Source organism: Sciurus carolinensis, chromosome 8 (assembly GCF_902686445.1).
Source record: "Sciurus carolinensis chromosome 8, mSciCar1.2, whole genome shotgun sequence".
Taxonomy (NCBI): Eukaryota; Metazoa; Chordata; class Mammalia; order Rodentia; family Sciuridae; genus Sciurus; species Sciurus carolinensis.
In genome coordinates this window covers 6,219,100-6,239,435 of record NC_062220.1, presented here as the reverse complement: position 1 = coordinate 6,239,435, position 20,336 = coordinate 6,219,100, and the positions used below count along the sequence as shown (strand labels likewise).

The following is a 20,336-nucleotide window of genomic DNA, read 5'->3' as shown; positions in this document are numbered from 1 at the left end:
GCAGCGCACCTTCCTGGTGGCAGGCAGTCAACCACAGCACTTGCATGTGTCCCAGGAGAAGTAACCAACCTAGAGGGACCCAGAGGCTCTCTCCCCCTCCTCTCTCAGCCCCCCACTTACCAGCAGACTCACTGGGCGGGCCCCACCCTGGTTCTGTACCCTGAGTGTCATTGAGCTGAGCTCCCCTGACCAGGAGGACACTCTACGAATAAGGGCAGCTGGTAACAGATGTGACAGGGCCAGGAACAGGGGTGCCCACACGCAAAGGGCACCAAGCTTTCAGGACACCTCTCCTTCTCACAGTCAGCTGCTGCCCCAGCTGTCCCCTGCCCTGGTTCCATGGTCCATGAGCAGAGCCACATGCTGCTGACACTGAAACTAGACCACCCCCAGCTAGGCCATCCCCACCGGCCCCCACCAGGAGGCCCATGTGGACTCCCCTCCACAGATGCCTGCTATCACACGCACATCTGGGTACATGCCACGCACACACACACCCTGTAACAGATGCTCAAGCCAAAAGCTACCCTTTCTGCCTGGTCTACCTGTCACGCCTCTCCACCTCTGAGTCATGGGTCTCCTTCTCTACATCTGTCCTAGGTCCTACCCAGCCTGGTCAGAGTGGGACTCCCTCACTTCTGTCTGGATGCTGGGAAAACCCTCTGGGCTTCTGAGACCAACACCACCGCTTCCAGGCTTAGGCGGTGAGAATGGCCACACTTGCCTTCAAAGGGCCTGGTGGTGGGGCTTTGGTGAGGAAGTGCTCCGAGCTCTGGGGGCCTTCAGCAGCACCTCCCCTAGGAGCAGCCTGTCATGACCCCTCCAGGGGAGTGAGTGCTCACAAGCCCAGCAGCACATGTGCCAGAACACAGGCATGGGGGACCCTTCGCTGTCCCCAGAATATGTGCTTTGACTTGTTCCCCAATAATGAAATGAGTCCCCCTGACATGTCCACCCTCTTTAGGAAGCTCTTCTTGTGATCAAGGGTCAAAAGTGATCAAGGTGATTAAGGTGAGGGCCATCGACGGTCAGATGGGTGAGCTCTGGTCAGAGCTGGGCAAGCAGTGTATCCAGAGTTGGGTCCATGTGACACCCACTTATAAAGCGTCAAAATAAGGCCAAACTGAGAGCGGGTTGGGGGGGCAGACTCAGGGTTAGTATGAGGCTAGGCTCAGGAACTATGATGGCCACTTTGGGAGCCACTGTGCCCCCCAGGAAAGCAATATGGCCCTGAGGGGCTGGATCCCAAGGGGCATCCCACCAGGACCACCTCTAAACTCAAAGCAGTTCACGTGTTCTTTGATATCCTGAATCCACACAGAGAAGCCCCAGAGATAACCTGTGTCAAGCCCAGGGGCAGCCCTACCACACACACTCCTGGATATCCAAAGTGCCCTGCAGGCCTGGGTCCCTACACAGAGGCCAGTGGGTCCAGAATAGGAGCACAAATAGATAGGAGGCGACACCTGTACCCTCCCAGCACCAATGGAGTCTCCTCAGGATAATCATTTATTATTCATAGTCATCAGCATCTTCATTAATTATTCATATGATCCTTAATTATTATCCTTAACAATAAGAGCAGTAAATAGCAGAAAAGTCCTTGAGGTGCTAAGGCCCAGGGCCAGGTGCCTCCGGGCAGTTAGACCAGCTAATGCCCCCAGGGCAGTGGGGGGACCACAGACCCCTGGCCACTGCCCGGCCCTGCCCCTGCCCCTCCCCAGTGGGGCCCAGGGGACTGCAGGAGGAGATGGTCCCAAGGGCGGGGGAGGAGCTGCTCCTTCACTGTCCTCTCCCCTCCACGGCCAGGGCCTCCTGGGCAGGGCCTCCGAGGGGAGCGGCCCAGGCAGTGCCCTGAACCCTGGGTGAGCCACGCATCTGCACTAGGTGGCCCCACTAACTGCCCGGGTCTGAGCCGTGTCTGTGCAGAGGCTGGGAGGTGAGGGCCCCCAGCTGGCCCGGCAGGGAGAGGCGACGAGCGGGACCTTCTTGAGGAAGCTCTGGGGCTCCCGGGGGAAGCTCCTCGAACGCCATGAACTGGGAAACCTGCAAATAGACAGAGCGTGAGCAGCTAGGGAGAAGGAAGCCTGCGGAGAGGAGCAAGAGAACTCAGGTTGCAGAAGGCAGGAGGCCTTGAAGCCTGAGAGGAAGGTCGGTGGGCAAAAGAGGGCCTAAAGGGGACAAAGAGAAGAGCCAGCAGACAGCAGCACAGGGACAGCAAAGGGACACACTGTGGCTGGAAGGGGAGAAAGGCACTTTCAAGGCAAAAGCCAAAGGAGCAGGGGCAGCTGGGAGCAGCTGAGGGGTTTCCACCTAACAGAGGGCCTGGCCGGCCCATCAGGGAAGTTCCCAGGGAAGACTCAAGGTCACAGCCTCTTCCTTCCCAAGGGATGGGTGACTGGACCCAACCCCAATCTGGAATAAGGAGTCCCTGAGTTGGGACAGGAGCTAGGACAGAAAGAGAGCTGAGGTTCCTTTCTGCAATTCTAGAAAGAACTCTGAGGATCTAGAAACAGAGGCAGGCTGGTGGCCAGGCAACTGCAGGCCAGGGAGAGCGCCAGGGCAGGCGGGAGGGGTTTGTGGGTGCTGACGAGCGTGCTGGTGAGATCCCTGCGGGGGAGGCTGTGAAGGGAGACTGGCACATTTGCTGACGTGGGCCCTGGTGTCTGCAAACAGGAGCAGGCAGCATATGGGAGGGGGAGCGATGCCAGGTGGGGGGAGGAGGCAGATCCCAAGCTGCCTCTGGGAGCCAGAGGAGCCCCCTTCTCCACTCTCAGGAACTGGTGCAGGGAGGCCCAGACACAGCTGTCCTTCAGAAGGCCAGAAACACATGGATCCTCTCAGGAGAGGACAAAGGGCAGCTGAGGCCAACCTCCAGCAGAAGGGGAGAAATGTAGGCCCAGGAAGTCCTGGCCCAGGGGCTTGGCCTCGGTGCCATCGAAATGCCAGTGCCTTCAAAGAGGGTGCTGTAGCATGGCTAGAGTTGAAAGCCAAGATGGTAGATGTAAGACTGGGGGTGTGTCACTCCAGCAGGGACCTGGAACACACTGGCGCACAGCACCCATGCCCAGGTCCCGGACTCAGGCTCCTCAGTTAGATCTGGCCCTTCCGGTAATGCCCGGGGAGCCCAAGTCACTCGGGCTCTGCTTCCTGCTCCCAGCTCTCTCCCTCCTGCCTTGTTCCTGCCAGCCTCTTGGAGGGAGAGATAGGAATCACCCCAGGGAAGACAGAAGGGGTAGGGGGAGGCTGGGCACAAGGCCTAGCAGGAAGGGTAGCAAATAGGTTTGGGGTGGAACCAGGGTAGAAAAGGTAGGGCTAGGGCGGGGGTGCTGTGGGAGAGGGACAGGGGAGCTCACCTGAGAAAGCGAATCCAGGGTGAGGGTGGGGACGGGGCCCACGGGCAGCAAAGGGGAGGTGGAAGTGGGACCAGGCCCTGGGGTGGTCACAGCACTGTAGGCAGGTGGGACCAGCGTCATCTGCCTCTGTAGCAGCTGCAGGACAGTGGCCATGTCTGCACTCAGTCGGGTCTCCAGCCTGGGGCAAGAAGGAGGGAGGGCAAACTTGTGGCCCATGGTGGATGCGGGGTGTTCAGGGAAGTGGACACACCATTGTTGGCTTCAGGACTGCCTTGCAGGCAGGGCGGCTGGTCAACCCCAAGGTCCCTCTCTACTCTGGGTGTGGCAGCCCTGGCTCAGCTCTGAGTAGGAGAGGGTCCAGGCAGCTTTAGCCCTCAACATGGCCAGGAACGCCCCCAACAGATCCGCTTCTCCCAAATCCTGCAGCCCACCCGCACCTCTCCGGCATGCCCCCCTACCTGTTGAGCTGCCGCTGGAGCGCGTCCAGCCTGCTCTCCACATCGCCCCGGGGCCGCCGGCTGGGGCTGGACAGAGGGATGTTGAGGAGGCTGGGGGCGGGGGCGGGGCAGCGAGGCAACTCCTGGTACTGGCGGCCCCGACTGTCCCCCCAAAAGCTGAAAATGTTGGACACCCCAGAGAAGGCGCCTGGAGCCAGAGAGTAGGGGTGAGGCCGGGAAGAAAGGCCACGCCCCCTGCCCTTCCGCGGCCCCCCTGGCCCCGCCCCTACCTGACAGAGGGTTGCAGGCGTCACTGCTCTTCTCCCCGTCCTCGGTCAGGGGCTCCCCACCCGGTGGCTCTCCGGGGGGCCTGGGACTGGAGAAGGGCACCAGGCGGAGGGGGCTGGAGCTGCGGCCTGGTTCCTCGTCCTCACTGCTCTCGGGGCTGGAGGGGCCACTGGACGGGGTCTCCCCCCAGGACTCCCCCCGCCGGCCCCGGCTACTCGGCCCTGCCCCTGCTCGGCCGGGGCCCAGGGCCGACATCTCCCCTGGCTGCTCTGCGTCTGTGGGAAACAGAAGCTGGGCCTCAGAGAGTAGAGGGCAGGAAAGAAAAACAGGAACAGGAGCCATCCCGAAAAGGGGCCATGCCAGGAGTTGTGCCCAGTCGTCTTTTGCTATCTTCTCCCCACCTCAATCAGACTGCCTCCCTGGCACCCCCTGGCTGCCCACACACGGGCAATGGCACCACTGCCCAGAGCTCTGTGGGACCTTCCCCATGGCGGGTTCTCTCGCCCTCCTTTGTCCTGCATCTTCCCTGCTTATCAGTTCAAGGCAGCAACCTCCAAGCCCCTGCCCTGTGCCCAGTCCCGGGTCCGAGGCAAGAGGGCTTTTGGGGGAGGTGGTAGCTCAAGCTGGCCTGAAAGGATGGCAGCGTTTGAACAGAGGGGGTGCAGAGTTGGCACACTGGGGGAAGGACCGGAAAGGTCTGAGGGGCCTCACCCTTGTCTGTGCGCCTGCGGAAAGACAGCTTGCGCTTGCGTTGCCGGTTGAAACCGCCCTCTAACTCCGCGCTGCCAGGGGAACCCGGGATCATGTTGGTCTGGAACCAAGAATGGTGTCAGTGCCCTCCTGTGCCCTCCAGCCCAGCCCAGGTCAGGTCAAGGTTCCTCATCAACATAGTGAAAGTGGGGCTCAGCACTCCTGCTGGGGGAAATGCCCCCCACCCCCTTACAATTCTTTACCAGGACATGAGCTGAAGCCAAATTTTCATAACCTATGTTACCACTGGACAGGCAGGGAAATGGAGGCAGAGAAGCAGCACATTCAAAGACACAGTGAAGGGGCAGGCTCACAACTGGAGCAGGCAGCTCTTCTGGGGACAGCTGGGGATGGCCAACTTACATCCCGCAGGTTGAAGGTGATCTCCAGGCTAGACCAGAAGTGGTCTGAGAACTCAGGGTACATATCCAGCACCTCCAGCAGGTCGTCCCGATGGATTTTGTGCAGGTCACAGTAGGTAAGGGCCCGCACATCCCCATTGGACTTGCCAGGCCGTGCATACAGGTTCAGAGGCTCTCCAAAGATGTCATTTTTCCCTGAATGCCACAGACAGGACAGAATCTTCAGCCCGTGGGGCCAGAATCAGAAGGTGACAGGCACCTCCCTCCAGGCATTTCAGTCTGCCCCCAGCTACGCAGCCAGGGAAGCTTCAGTCAGCCCACCCTCCCCAACTCTCAGCAGGCAGGACAGGGTCAAGTGACCTCAATACTTGAGGGAAGAGGGGCCAGGAATTTTGGGTCTCCCAGCAACTAGGACCCAGCCAGAAGGCCCACCTGGGATACCCCAGCTCTGCCTGTGGCCCTGACTTCCTTGGGTTATAACCCCACTTCTACCCGCCAAGCCCCCATGTCCCAAATACCCTCCTAGCCAACCACTGCACCCTCATAAGCCATGTTCTTTGAACTATAGATGAGAACACAATGATCAGACCAGCATTTTTTTTAACTGAAAGAAAACAGGATAGCATAGCTTAACACAGCACAGAACAGAAAAAAATCAGAATGTATTACATGCAATGTCCTGCAGTGAAACTTTGACTTAGTTTTGTGGGGCATGTGTTTATGGAGTGGGTGTATGTGTTTGTACTGAGCTAAGAAATAAAATTCTAATATGTTCTACTATGAACCGTGGTCAAAAGAGTCTGCTGCATCTGCCACTAAGATGTAGGGCACCAAGGAAAGGACAGACAAGGCAAGTCCCAAGTGGCCAGGTACAGAAGTCCCCATGTGCACAGGCTGGGTAGAAAGGAAGGGGTGCAGGGGCTATATTGCATGAGGCTGCAGGGACTAGAGGCTGCTGTGGTCTCTAAATAGGCGCTTCTCCCTCCACTGCTCACCTGGGATCTAAATTGAATCCTACTTCATTTCAGCAGCCCGACACCTAGTGGGGCTCCTCCCCGCTGCCTTCTCGCTTGGAGGCCCTGAGTTGGGTGAATTAAAAGGGCCCGAGGAACCTGCCATCAGCTCTGGGTCCACAGCCTCAGTTGGGTTGAGGCCTCTCTAGGTTACAGTTGGCATTACCCATTCAATGCCGCCACCACATACCCAAGATGGCCACGACGACGTCACCCCGCAGGATCTCAATGGAACCCCGGGAGATGAAGTAGAGGGCAGTGAGCAGGTCCCCAGCATGCACCAGCGTATCCCCTGGTGGTGCATGTGTGGTCTTGAACTTCATGGCCAGGGCCCTCAGGCAGCCCTTGGTGGCCCCACGGAAGGGCTTGCAATGCTGCAGCAGTGAGCGGTTCAGGTGCAGACAGATGTCAGCCTGTAGGCACTCAGGGAAGCCCTTCAGCACCTGAGGACAGGTGAGACAGCTCAGGACACCCTCCCTTGGGACCCCAACCATACCCTAGTCCACTGCCCCACACCTCTGTCTCCTCCAGGCCCCAGAGAGCAGGATGCTTCCCAGAGCCTCAGGGGTTCAGTGTAGTGGGGAGCACCTGGGGTCCTACTCCAGCTGCACCACCTCCGGATGGGCATCCTTAGTCTCCAGACCTCCACATTCTCATGTGCAAGAGCCCAGTACCTGCCTTCGGCTACAGCAGGATTTCATGCCACCGCCTATGTGAGTGGCCTAAGGGCTCAGTGCTTGACCCAATGGGAGAGCTGTCCCATAAAGGAGCTCTGTGGGCTTTAGTTTCCTCCTGGGTGAAAGGCAGGCACGTGCTTCTCATGGTCCCCCTTATCACCAACTGGGAACATTGGAGATAGGCTTGCTGCACCGCGCTGGCGCCTCACCGCGTTCATGTCGATGCCATTGGTGTAGGACCAGGCATGCTGGAAGTACTCCTCCAGGCGCTGGCGCAGCGGGTTAGGAATCTGGTGGAAGCGGATGAACTCCCGCACCCGGAGCATCTGTGTGTGGTAGCGGGCGGTGCCCGAGTACAGCCGCTGGATGATGGCAGACACGTTGCCGAAGATGCTGGCATACATGAGGGCTGGGGGCGTGGGTGAGTGGGGCCGTCAGCATCCGCAGGGACCCCGCCCTCCCACGGGGACCCTCTGCTCAGGCCCTGCACCAGGTCAACGACACGACACCCGCGGTCCGGTCACGTCTCAGTCTGAGAGTGGATATAAACATGCTCAAACACACGCCATCCGTCAGCATTTCCTGCCCTGGTGTCCCCGACTCCAAACCATGTCATGGTGGTGGGCCCTGGAGTATCTAATCGGGGGCGGGGCAAGAGGAGCTCTAGCCGCCTCTCTCCTTTCCACCCCCCACCCCCCAACCCGTGACCAGCCACCCCCCACTGCGCCCCCAACCCCACCCCTAGGCGCACTCACAGCCAATGAGCATGACGCAGATGGAGAAGATTTTCTCCGAGTTAGTGTTCGGAGAGACGTTGCCGAAGCCCACGCTGGTGAGACTGCTGAAGGTGAAGTAGAGCGCTGTGACATACTTGTCCTTGATGGAGGGCCCGCCCAGGCCACTGCTGTTGTAGGGCTTGCCGATCTGGTCGCCCAGGTTGTGCAGCCAGCCGATGCGCGAGTCCATGTGCGGCTGCTCCATGTTGCCGATGGCGTACCAGATGCAGGCCAGCCAGTGCGCGATGAGCGCGAAGGTGCACATGAGCAGGAAGAGCACCGCCGCGCCATACTCCGAGTAGCGGTCCAGCTTCCGCGCCACGCGGACCAGCCGCAGCAGCCGCGCGGTCTTCAGCAGCCCAATCAGCTGGGGAAGAGGAGGGGTGGCAATTCAGTGTGCGGGCACAGGGGAGGCGGGCGGGGCGGGCGCTGTGGCTGGGGAAGGGTCCTGGAGGTGAGAGCGCGAAGGCACCCTCTTGGAACCTGGTAGGCGGAGCCACCTTGCATGAAGCCCCTCCCACGCTGCACCCAGCAGTGTCTCCTCGACCTTTGGGCCTGCTTTAGGACACAGCAGTCACATTCCCAGAGTTAGAATGAAGAAGCAGGAGCTGCGGAAGGTTCAACAGTCCCCCGAGGTGCCTCCCACTAGCTTCCAGGTCACTGGAAGTGTTAGGAAACTGTACCCTCTGGGTGGACAAATTAGAAAAAGGAGCACCCTCCGGCCCCTAAAACCCTTTGGGCCGCCCTCCTGGAAAGGAGGCACAGGAATGGATTTGTTGGGGTACCCCCTTGCCTGTGACGCCCATTTCTCTTCTTCTCTCCCCCCACCTCCTCGCGCCCCCCACAGCTTCTCTACCTTCCCCATGCCCTCCTGGCCTCTCCTCTCCTCCCTCTCTCTGCCTCCCCTCCCTGGCAACCCCACCTCTTCGGAGCCAGAGCCAAAGATGAGCAAGTCAAAGGGGATGGCAGCCACCATGTCGATGAGAAACCAGCCCTTGAAGTAGTGGACAGCGATGCGGCCAGGGTGGCTGACCACCTCCTCGTTGGCATTGACGTAGGTGGTGCGGAAGTTGATGAGGATGTCCACGATGAACATGATGTCCACAATAAGGTCCACCACGGCCAGGGGCTGGCAGGCATAGCCACAGTCAGGGGCCTGGGAACCCTCTTCAGTCTCCTTCAGCAGGAAGGCAGCCGAGTAGGGTGTGAAGACGGCCGTGTAGATGACCAGCAGCAGGATGAGCCAGTCCCACACGGCCTTGAAGGGGCTGTAGTGCAGGATGGTCCAGCGGTGGATGCGTGGCGCCTGCAGCTTGTACTCCGGCAGCACGTCTGCACCCAGAGACAGGACCTGGACAGGCAGGGAAGGTGCAGGTGAAGGATGAAGACAGGCCTGGGCACCTCCTGAGCGAGAGCTAGTGACATCCCTGCCAGAGCCAGGTACAGAAAGGACGGGAGACCAGAAAAGGTTCCATCAGAATGCCCAACCCACAGCAGAGCAGCCATGGCTACTCGCCATCCCCCAGGCCTGGGCACTACAGTTCCCCAGATGCCACACAGAACAGGGACTTCCTGGCTGACTCCACACAGTTCTGACTGTTTCCAGAATTCAGGGCACTGTGCAGTAGAGCTCAGCACTGCTCCCCACAACCAAAGAGACCAGACCCTCAGACAGTAACCGGCACCATGCAATCCCTCCCCAAACACACGCCACACAGACGCACAGTGTCAGTGCAGGAAAAAGTTCCAAGGACTACAGCTCCCAGCACTGCAGTTCCAGAGACAGGCCCTGGACACTTGTCCTACCAGGCCTACTTCTTGCCACTGGCCTGAAGACACCAGCAACCCAACGACAGGCCCCTTGGCCTCTCTGGTGGGGAGAACCAAGACATTCCCACCCACCACTCTCTGAGCCCCAGGGCAGCCTCCCACTCTGACAAAGGGATGCAGAGAACACAGCCAGGCCCAGAGGAACTGGTGCACAAAATATAGAGGCATGCACACAGTGTCACTTAGGAGCCACACTCAGTCTACACGGGCATTCACTCAACAGTCAGGCAGAGGTGGGCCCACAATCCACACCAGTGGCAGTAGTCATGAAACTTTCTCCCAAACCAAACCAGGGAGAGCTCAGACTAGCTTTCCTACACCGCTCCAGAAGCATGGGTGTGTTCCTCTGCCCCACCCCTGCTCCTCAGAATCCTCTCTCACAGGTATCTGTCAACCCAAGAAACCCTCCCCCCACCCTCCCACTCCTGGGCAGCTAGACCCAAGGCCTCAGTCAGCCCCTAGAGCTGCTGGCCCTGCTCCTAGAAGCACTGAGTTCCTAGGACACCCCTCTAGGCTGGGTGGTATCCCAAAGAATCCCATTCAAAAGCAATCCCCGGGGCCCACCTACACAAGGGCCAGATTGGAAAGCACCCAAAAATAACCAAAAGGTAAGATGGGTCATAGTAAGGCTTTGGCCATCCTGGGATGAACACAGACACCAGACTGAGGGTGCAGAGGCAGCAGCTGAGGCCTGGGGCAGGGGAGGGAGTCTATGGGCGAGCCCCAGCATCCCATTTCTGCCCTGTCTTCAGACTAAGTGGCCTGTTCCTTAAGGCAAAGGGTAAATGTGCATGGGGTGGTGCCTTTCTGGGGTCAGTGGGATCTGAAAGAAAGGAACTGAACCCCACAGAAAAAGGGCAAAAGAAGGTAGCTGCCCTTGCATAGGACTTGTCCCTGTGCCTGGAGAGTTGGGCCCTGGGGTTTGTGCTGGCCCACCCCTCACAGCAGGGACCCTGCCCCCAAGTCTGCCCACAGCCCCAAAGCACACATGCATGTGCGGCAAGCCCTGGATGCAAGGTCTGGAATGGCCAACCTCATCGGCCCGAGGGCCTGTCCCAGCTCCACATCACTAGCTTCCCACATGGCCTGGGGCCAGGTTTGTCATTCCTTTTGACCTGTTGTCCTGTAGAACACTGAACAAACCCTGGGTCCTTATCTGTGGGGGAAGAATCCCACCTGTACCTGTTCCCCCACCCAAGAGGATCATAAGAGACCAGACAGAGGGAGTACGGGGCCAGGAATGGTGGCAGCTTTAGTGAGATTCTCAAGAGACGATGCCCGGGAGGTAACCATCAGCCTAGGCTGCCCCTGAAGAGATGAGCCAGGTCTCAGCTGAGCACCTTCTCACCCCCACCTGGTGGACGCCGACCCCCACCCTCCTCAGACTCCAGCCTCCAGGACCCCCGAAAGCATAGCAAACCTCCCTTACCTGCCGCAGAGGCCATTCCCTGCAGAGTGAGGGAGCCCCGCACCTGTGAGCCAGGCCTGGCAGTTGCTTGCCAGCCTCTCACTGTCCCCGCCTGCTGGCTCCTTTACCTCCCCAAGTTTCCTGGCCACCCTCTCTGGGCACCCATCTGATTCCTGTTGTCTCTCTCCTCCCTTTGCATTTTGAGGTAGAAGACTGTGAGCCACAGAAACCACAAGAGAGGGGCCCCCAGCCAGGGAAACACTGGGAACCCCTGGGCCAGGAGGAGGGTGGGCAGGAGCTCCGGGCTGGGCAGGCCTCAGACTCCAAGGCTCCCCAAACCACCCTACATCTCAGGAGTCAGAGCCCTCTGTGCTTCTTCCCCACTTGCCAGCACCTGCCTCAGTGTCCCAGCCCTGGAAAGGAGGAGGAGGGGCCCGGGTCACCTACCTCCTGGGCCACCAGGCTGGAGATGCGCACGGCCCGCCTCACCCGGCCTTTCTGGGCCCTGGGCCGCAGAGCCCCTGTCCTGCTCGCCTTCCCTGCTGGGGCTGCCATGGAGGACTTGCCTCCCCCCAGCCTGCATGCCCTGGGGCCCAAGGGCCCAGCCAGTGCCTCACTTGCGCCCCAGCAGCAGTCCCAGCCCAGGCTGTGCCCCGGAGGCTGGCCAACTGGCAGCCAGGGCCACCTCTGGCATGAAGCCAGGGTGGCTGGGGCTGGGCCCCAGGGCTGGGGTCACCTGGGTAGTGATCGTGGGCTGCAGGCTGCCTGGCTCATGCTGCCCATAGCCCCTGGTGTGGGCCTTGCTGCCAGGGTGCTGCGCTCGCTCTGCCCGCCTGCCGCCAGCCCAGCAGCTGCGGTTCCCACCGCGGCTCCTCCGGCCGGCCCCTCCTCCTCCCAGGTCCCCACCCCCACCCCGCCACACTGGGCTCCCCCGCCCTGCCCGTGCCCGCCCCTCCACCCCGTGCCAGGCCAACGGCCCCCTCCCCCGCAGCCTGCTCCCAGCTCCTGCAGCAGCCGCTCCCGCAGCCCATGCCCCTCCCCCTCGCCCAGCAGCCCGGACTGTCACCACAGATTAATGGTCTCCCCAACACCCCCGCCCCGCCAGTCCAGTGCCGAGCCAGCCAGAGTCAGAAAGAGACACCCAGAGATGGAGAGACGCCCGGTGACTGGCAGGGGCACCACACGCAGACACATACAGACAAGACACGCACAGATCCACAATTGCAGGGCAGAAGCCAGGGACCCAGGTAGGAATTGAGAGGGAGCAGCAGGACCCAGAGGGGCACAGAGTTAGGCAGCCAGATAAGGGCCTGGGATGCGGGGGGAATGTTCTGGAGTCAAGGCCAAGGGGCTGGAGACCTGGCAGAGACCCAGAGAGCCAGAGGCAGCAGGAAGCTGCCAAGGGAGGCCGGAGCAGGGCAGCTCCTTCACACAGGCCAACCGGGCAGCTGCTATGGAAGGGGCCTGAGGAAAAGGGGTCCCCTACTGTTCTGGGCTGCTCACTCACTGAAGGGATGGCACTCCTGGTGCCCAAAGCCCCAAAGCCGGGATGTGAAGAAGGGCTGGGGTGGACTGGGCCCTGAGGGTGTTATAGACCACCTTGCTGCCAGGAGGGGACAGAAGCCAGACTGGCCCTGCCAACAGGGCTATGTAGGTCAAAGCCCCAAAGACTGGTGGTCTTTTCTGGCCCAGGGTTCAGGGGCTTGAACTTCCCATATCTTTGCACCCACCACCATCCCCTCCCTCTCCCACAGGGGAAGGACCCCCACCTCTCTAATGCCTTGGAGACATGGCAGGCACCTCCAGACCATCCTCACACCACTAGCCCCCACCTCTGCTGGGACATCACCTCAGTTCAGAAGAACCAGGACCCTCCCTCCTGACCTTGACCTCTGTGGTCTCCTCTAATTTGAAGCCTCCTCCTGTTGGCTTGCCCCCAGTACCCATTTCACATATGCCCTGTGGCCAGACCCTTCACATCCTTGAGGCTGCCTTCTCCCACCCACTCAGCCCTCTCATGTCCCCAGCCTCAAGGGCCCTGTCCACCCTCGAGCCACACCCACTCAACCCGTCCTCCGTATCTGCCTATCCCGAGGCCCCCTCCCCACCAGTCTCCCTCTCTCCAGGACCTTCTAAACTGTTTGCTCTCCTACCCCAGCTCTGGAAAACCTCCCCTCCACCAGCCCTCAGGGTTGCCTCCTTCAAGGGGCCCTCACTGACTGGTCCCCGTCCCCTCACCTCTTGACCACAGCCCTACCTGGGTGACCTTCTCAGTGACATTGTGGGTCCGCTCTTTTATCTTGGGTGCTATGATCTCCCGGTCGCTGGTGGGCGAGGCCAGAAAGGGGTCGCCCTTGAGGTCCACAAAGTTGAGGGTGATTTGGGGAATCTTGCTAATGGTGCGGTAGCGCACGAGGTCCGAGTCTGAGGTGGAGTTAAGCAGGCCACTGCGCAAGGGGTGCATGGCCCCTGGGTGGAGAGGTAAAGCCAGGTCAGGTGGGTGGGCCAGAGGCTGACAGGCAGTCAGGCCATGGGTATTGAGACCAGAGTGAAGACCAAGCCCTCCTCAGGCCAGGGCCATGGGGGACGTGAGTCAGTGGGGTCAGATCAGGAGACCTGAAGTCACAGAAACAAACAAGGGCCAGGTCCCTCCCATTTTAAAAAGGAAATGCAGTTATGAGATGAAGGCCAAATGAGGGAGAAGAAAGGGTCTATTCAGGGGCCCTTGGACTGCCAGTAAGCCAGTGGTGTCCAGAGTCCCTAGGCCTGTCCTGTCCTTCCCCAGCCCCACGGCCATCCCTGCTCCAGGAGGTCCTGGGACAGCAGGATCCATGGGCCAGCAAGGGCTCTGAGAGTAGAAAAGTGTAACGGGATGAATGGACATTTAATAGAGTAAAAGGCCACTTAATGAGATTAAATAAGTGCTTAATGGGATTTCCATCTCCCAGGCTCCCTGGCACCCAGGATGCAGGGGAGAGGGAGGAAGCTGAGGGCCTGGACGTGCAGGCCCAGTGCGTGGGGAAGTGAGCACCTAGGTGGGGCAGTTTGCTGGGCCTGCCCTCACCAGTGCTGGCGTGGCGCGGTGGTGGGGGTAGTGCCCCTGCGCGCATGGCCTCGATGTCGTCAGCTGAAGAGGCGCGACGCACGCTAGCACAGCTCTCTCGGGAGCGCGTCCGGGCCAGGCTGCAGCTGGAGCCCGAGGCATCAGGGTTGAGGCTATGGGACCTCGGTGACGGGTGCGGGCCAGGTGCGCTGGCCGTAGGCGAGCCGGGGGCCACCAGCGCCTGACGCTCCTCAGCTGGCCCGAGCCCCACCACATGGTTGTCCATGGCTGACACCTCATCCAGGGCCAGTGACTCGCTGCTGGGCACCGCAGGTGTGAGGTCCACGTCCACCACCACAGCCCCTGGGGCGCCCACATTGCCCACGCTGCCTGGCCGCCCAGCGGACTCCCGGGTCGTCAGCGCCAGCAGCGCAGGCAGCTTCAGTCGGAAGGTCTTGGCCCGACCTGTGGGAGAAGGGAGGCCTGTGGCCCCAGCATGGCCAGCCGCCTGGAGGAGGCAAAGCCTCCAGGAGCTGGAGTCCCAGCCGAGCGGAACCAGGGATTCTCAGAGTGTCAGTCCTCCATCCCCAACCCCAGGCACAGAACTCCGTTCCCAAACGATAGGTAACCTTATCCAAGGCTAACCTTAATCAACTGCTATTTCTAGCTGCACTTGAAGACAGACTCCACGAGTCCTCCCTAATTCTCCTACTGCCCTGGTGGGGACTATCATCCTCATTTTAGATATGAGGAAACTCAGGCACAGATGCCTAGGGTGACCTGCTGGAGGTCATAGTCACTGCCCGTCCTGCACTTGGGCAGGAAATGATGCCAGCGGCTCTCTCCCATCCCCTGGCAGCTGGCATCTGTAGGGCCAGAATCATTACAGTTGTTGTTTTAGAGCTTAAGAAACAAAGAGATGAATGCTTTTGTCCTGACACTGGGGAAATTTTAAATTAAACCCAAAGAGGTCATCCTGGGTGAGGGGGATCTGAGCCTTTGGGTCATCCAGGGAAGGAGGCGGGGCTGGACGTCTCTAGCCAAGGGGAGAATTCCCTCACATCCTCTCTTCCATTAGCCAGGGCCACTCGGGGAACCTGGCCAGTCCAGGATCAAGAGACTACAGAGCAGAAACTCCACAGAGAGAGAGAGGGCTGAGCCCGTGAGACATGAGCAGGCGGATCTGCAGCCGGGTGGCCAGAGCCGTCAGGGAAGGGCGAGTCTCCATCCCCGAGCAGATCAGGACCTGCTGCAGAGAGGAGCAGTCCTTAGGGGTGTGGGGTGGGAATCCAGCAGGCAAAGCTGAAAAACAGGTGCTCTCTCCACCCAAGGACGTGTGAGTCTGGGCCCTGTCACTCCACTCCTGTCTGTCCATCCTGGGCCAGGCAGGACCAGGCCACTCCTTGGTATTGCCATGTGCTCCTGAGGGGGCTCAAGAGTACAACTGCACTTACCAGAGGTCAGCCAGCTGGTGGGGGGGCCCCGGTGATTGGTGTCACGTGCTGGGGACCCCACCATGTCCTTCTCCATCACCACCTCAAAGTTGAGGATGAACATGATGACAGCCCCATCCTCGTTCTTCACAGGCACCACATCCACCAGACACAGGAAGCAGCTCCCTGCAGAGCGGGGAGAAGATGGCCACGGTGACACCGGAGTGGGTAGGGTGCAAAGCCAGCCAGGATGAACTCCCAACCCCAAAAGGGTCCATCTACTTCTGCCTCCCTTCCGACCCCACTACAACTCCCGCTCCTCTCCGGCATCCCTGCCCGCAGCACGCACCCCGGCCATGTGCCTGCCCCAGCTTGCTGCGTGCACCTCTCCCTCCCTGCCTACCTTCTTTCTCCTCTTTCCCTACGTGTATTTTCTCTCACTGTTTTATGACCCTTCCTTCCTCCACATTTCCGCCTCAGTCTTCCTATCCTCTCAATGTATTTTTGCTTTTCTCTCATTCAAGGAAGTGTTGCCTAGTAGTCAAGCCCACAGGTTTTAGGCCCAGAATCTCTGGGCTCAGATCCCAATTTACTGCGTAATGACATCTGCATTCTTCTTAAGTTACTTAACATCCCTGTGCCTCATTTCCCTCACTTATAAAATGGAAATTATAAACAATTTTTTTCACCAGTTACAAAGATTAAATAAGTCGGTATGTGCTGAGGGCTTGGGCAAGGTCTGGCAGGTACTGAACACTATGGACAGTTGACCATAGCTAGTTGTCCCTGTCTGTTCCCTCTAGATTAGGTCCCAGCCGTTGTGTCAGTCCACAACAAGATAAGTAGAGAAGTCGAGAGGAAGAGTTTCAGACCTTTATAGCTACTTGGCCTTGCCACAGTATCCAGGCATGCCACCTTCTACCTCACGAAAGTACTAGTCTGTGACACGGCAGAAATAAACTAGTGAACATCTAGATCTTTCATCTCCTCCTTGACGTTCTCTCTGTCCTTGATTTTCTGCACATACATCCCCGCTCTCTAGCCACAGAACCTCTTCCCTGGGCCAGAGAGGCTCACCCCTCCATCTGGGCTCCTGTGGAGCACATGGGCCCCACCCCCACGCTGATCCCTGAAAGAGACCACGGAGGTCTCGCCCTCATCTCAGCTCTTCCCAGATCCCAGGCGTGTTCCTCAACTCCCCCTCTTCCCAGAGGTGGGCAGGCTCCTTTCCTCATCTGCCCATTGGTCTTCTCTGCCTCCCAATATCCACATTCCCTCTGTGGGGCCTGGTACCTGGCAAAACACACCTTGGGAGCCTGTGCTGGCTCCTGGTGTCAGTAGCAGGGCAACAGTGACATGGAGGAGGCGGTCATGAATGGAGAAGAGGTAGGGAGGGTGAGCAGCCATGTGGTCGCATCCTGTCTCTAGCAGCCCAGCCTCAGCTGTCCCTTATGCTCACCTCTGCTGCCAAGAGCTTCCTTGGGCTGGTCTCCCCTTCCTCTCACTCCCCCTCACTCCCACCCCTGGCTCAGGCAGGAGTGATGGCAGTGGTGGTTTGAAGGGGCAGGGGGCGGGGACATGAAATGGTGCTTGATGCCTGCCAGCATCAAGGGTCTGAGTGTGGGGAGGCAGGGAGCAGAGCTGGCTGCAGCTGAGCAGGCTGGGTGGAAGGGCCTGGCTCCTGTAGATGCTGGCCAGGTTGCGTGCAGACTTCCTGGGATGAGGCTAGACTGAAGCAGACCGGGGATTCTAGCAGCGGGTTCCTCTAGTGGAACAAGGTCCTCTGAAACCAACTTAAACAGGCTGGAACCAAGGCAAGGGCTGAACCCAGGAGGAGCTGCACAGATCTCTGCCCCGCCCGACAGCCTTCCACTCACCGCATCCCAGGCTCTGCACAAGGGCCCTGAGCTCAGGGGCTTGTCTGGGTCTCCCTCCCGCAGCTGCTCTTGTCCCCTGACCTCCGGCCTCTGACACACAGCTGTGGTGTTGGAGCTGCAGGGGGCTGGGCCCAGCTGGAGACCGTTTGGCACCCAGACAGTCCGCCTGGAGTTTATGCCCTAATATGGTGATGGCCAGCAGCGGCCCAAATAGAGACTGGCCTCCTCGGGACTCTGCAGAGGCCAGAAACCAGGAAACATCAGCCCCGGAGACCCCAGCATCCACCCTGGGCACCCAAGCGATCCAGGCCCTGATCTATGGCCCTCACCAGGAAACCCGTCTCAGAGAAGTCTAGAGTCTGGAAGATGGAAGATGGCTCCAACCCTTCTAGAAGGATTGGGGTCTCTGTCCCCAAGACAAGGTCCCAGAAACACTGGCCGTGAGTCCTCAGAACCCCATCCCCATGTCAGTCCAAGCTACTCAGCAAAAGAAGCCAACTCTGCATTCTGAGGCCTACCTACCCCAGGACCTTGGCATCTCAGAGTGCCAGCCCAGTACCATGGCATCTCAAAATAGCCCTCCCTCCCCTTCCAATACAGAAGCTCCAGGATAAACCTCCCTCACAGCACAAACCTGCTCCCCATGCCCAGACACACGCTCACACAGAATCCCCACATCCCCCTCCCTATGTCGACATTCAAAAAATTTTCCCTTTCAAATAATCTAGTCAAAGGTCTGGTTATTCTAAACATGTGAACCCTGGCCCTGCCTGATGGCTGAAGGAAACACAAGTGGGGGTGGGGATGGAAGGAAAGAAATCCAGGAGCTGATTTCCAGAAAGAAATCCAGAGCTGGCACCTCTGAGGCACTGTCTCACCTGCCAGGTTGGCTGGGTCTTCCATGAGCTGCCACATCAACCGCACAAGCTCTTCAGCCCAGCCTGCCAGCTAGAGCCCACTGCCCAGCGGTATGGGGGAGGGGGAGGTCAGCCAGGCCAGGGATAGGCCCCAAGGCGATTGGAGTTGGGCAGTAGTACAAAGCAAACAGCAGTTTGTGGGCATATAAGACACCATACTTCCCAGCAGAGAAGCCACCTTGAGAGCCAGCATTCACGCTGCACCCGGGGAGCCTGGCTGGCAGGGTGCACTCAATAGTCTTGCCTACCCCCTGGCCCCAGTGCCCACCCAGCCCCAGGCCCCCAGCCCACCACTCTTCTCCCTTCTCCCTTCAGCTCACTCTGCCTCCCACCAGTGGCCCAGCTTACCCAAGGCAGAGGTGGCCACAGAAGGGCCAGCAGGCCCAGCTGGGCAAGGGTGCAATTCCACCAAGAGCCACTCTGTGGCAGGCATGGCCCACACTGCAAAGGCAGCCAGCGCCTTCAGTGCTCAGGGAAGGAGAGGGCAGCCTGGGGGGTGTGGGATTCCACGTCTCAAAGGGGAGGGGGCACAGCTGGGAAGTCAGACAGCCTTTGCCCAGTGCATTAGAAGGACACTGGGTCCGTCACTTATCCTCTGGAGTTGCAGAATGTTGCCTGCATCACAGGCCCACCCCACAGAGCTGAAGGACTACAATGATATAACATCCATGTATGTAGCTGGGAGCCTGGCTCAAGGGAGGGTTCCATGGACTTGAGAAGGAAGAGGAGATGAGCAGATGGTCTTAGCAATGGAGTAGCAATGGGCCAGCATGGCTTATGTGGCTGATGACAAGACACATGCCGCTGCCCCTCCTGCAATCCCCAGCCCAGCCCAGCTGGAGTGACCTCACCTCAGGTGAGGCTTCCATGCCCAGCCCAGTCCTGCCTCTGTCCCACTGGCCTCTCTGGGAATGCAGAAAGTGGAGGCAGCTCTTTACACCCTCCATATCTTTGGCCCTGCTGGCCAGGGTGAGGCATGACAGGCACTCTCTCAGTAGGACTTCATAGGTCATGTGGCTCATTGCAGGTCACTGAGAGATGGGGCAACGGGAGGCACCCTGGGGGTGCAGCAGGTCTGGATACCTCCAGGTATGGCAAACACAGCCCATCTTGATTCTATGAAGATCCCCATCATTCAGGGCACAACACCTAGCTTGCTTTCATTTGGTGCCAACTCACACTTGGGAGTTGACCTGGGGGAGGCACTGTCCCGACCCAGCATCCAAACCCACACATGGGTTAGGGCTTCACCCAGTGTCCCAAATCCAATTTCCACCTCTAGACACAACTGGCCCAAGCCAGGCCCCAAGTGGGAGCAACACTTGACTTTATCAGGGGCCAGGCCTTATCTCTCATGGCAGCGCCAGTCAGGGAAGAAGGGGCCTGCAGATGACCTGAGTGGCCTTGGGCAAGTTCCTGAGGTCATTCTTGGCTGAGGCATCTGTAAACCAGGTGTCCTTGTGGCTCCTTCACCACCAGATTATCACTGAGAATGTACGTGCAGGTGAAGAGTGAGGAGCAACATAACCACCGAGACAGGGCTGCCCTCACTGGGCCCGTGTTCAAAGGAAACAAACCAGACAGCAGGGGAGCCCTGGGGAGCTAAGCTCCTCCGTCCTGGCCATCAGCAGACATGGGCTCCTACCCCGCCTCTCACCGGCTGTGTGACTATGGGCAGGTCACCCACCTCGGAGATTAGACTCTCTGTGAGTACCACAGGGACAAGTGATTCCTGCCCCGGGTGCCAGATGAGATGACAGATGGCCTTGTGAAAGCATCCACAGCTATAACGAGGCAGGGTGGCGGGTCCTGCAGGGAAGGTGACCTCCAGCATCCTCACTCTGGCTGCCTCCCTGGCTCGCTCCAAGCAGGAGAATCTGTGCCCAGAATGGGTCCAAAGTCACACCGAGGGCAGGAGGCCGGGGCTGCAGGCAGCCCTGTCCCCCGCCCCGGGCAGAGGCTGTCTCCCGAGCAGCCGCCCAGGGCTGTGCAGTGTCAGGTTATATTTAGCCTGGTGGCGGCGACAGGACGATGCAGCGGGAGCCGCTCCTGGCCAGTGGCCACCATGTCACTAACACCACTCTTTGTGGGCAGCTGGGGGGCCTAGGGAAGGCCAGGGACACTGCAGACCCAGGGGACAGAGTAATGGAGTCTGAGAGGCCAGTAAAT

At 59.4% G+C, this 20,336-nt stretch overlaps 1 protein-coding gene across 4 annotated transcripts in view; it reads right to left on the bottom strand.

Annotated features, from left to right (window-relative positions):
* Positions 1-1,497: 1,497 nt before the first annotated feature.
* Kcnh2 (potassium voltage-gated channel subfamily H member 2) overlaps positions 1,498-20,336 on the bottom strand; it is a 31,688-nt gene continuing 12,849 nt past the window's right edge. For 2 of the 4 annotated variants that reach the window (XM_047562443.1, XM_047562444.1), the window contains exons 3-15: positions 15,395-15,559; positions 13,962-14,405; positions 13,155-13,366; positions 8,582-9,010; positions 7,639-8,026; positions 7,093-7,292; positions 6,397-6,649; positions 5,195-5,388; positions 4,793-4,892; positions 4,084-4,356; positions 3,815-4,001; positions 3,357-3,534; positions 1,498-2,046 (exon numbers count right to left, since the gene is read on the bottom strand). In XM_047562443.1, coding sequence (XP_047418399.1) covers positions 1,897-2,046; positions 3,357-3,534; positions 3,815-4,001; positions 4,084-4,356; positions 4,793-4,892; positions 5,195-5,388; positions 6,397-6,649; positions 7,093-7,292; positions 7,639-8,026; positions 8,582-9,010; positions 13,155-13,366; positions 13,962-14,405; positions 15,395-15,559 — 3,173 coding nt within the window. In that variant the 3' untranslated portion in view covers positions 1,498-1,896. Of the gene's footprint in view, positions 2,047-3,356; positions 3,535-3,814; positions 4,002-4,083; positions 4,357-4,792; positions 4,893-5,194; positions 5,389-6,396; positions 6,650-7,092; positions 7,293-7,638; positions 8,027-8,581; positions 9,011-11,344; positions 11,776-13,154; positions 13,367-13,961; positions 14,406-15,394; positions 15,560-20,336 lie in introns of those variants that run through there. The other 2 variants (XM_047562445.1, XM_047562446.1) reach the window with 2 other exon arrangements.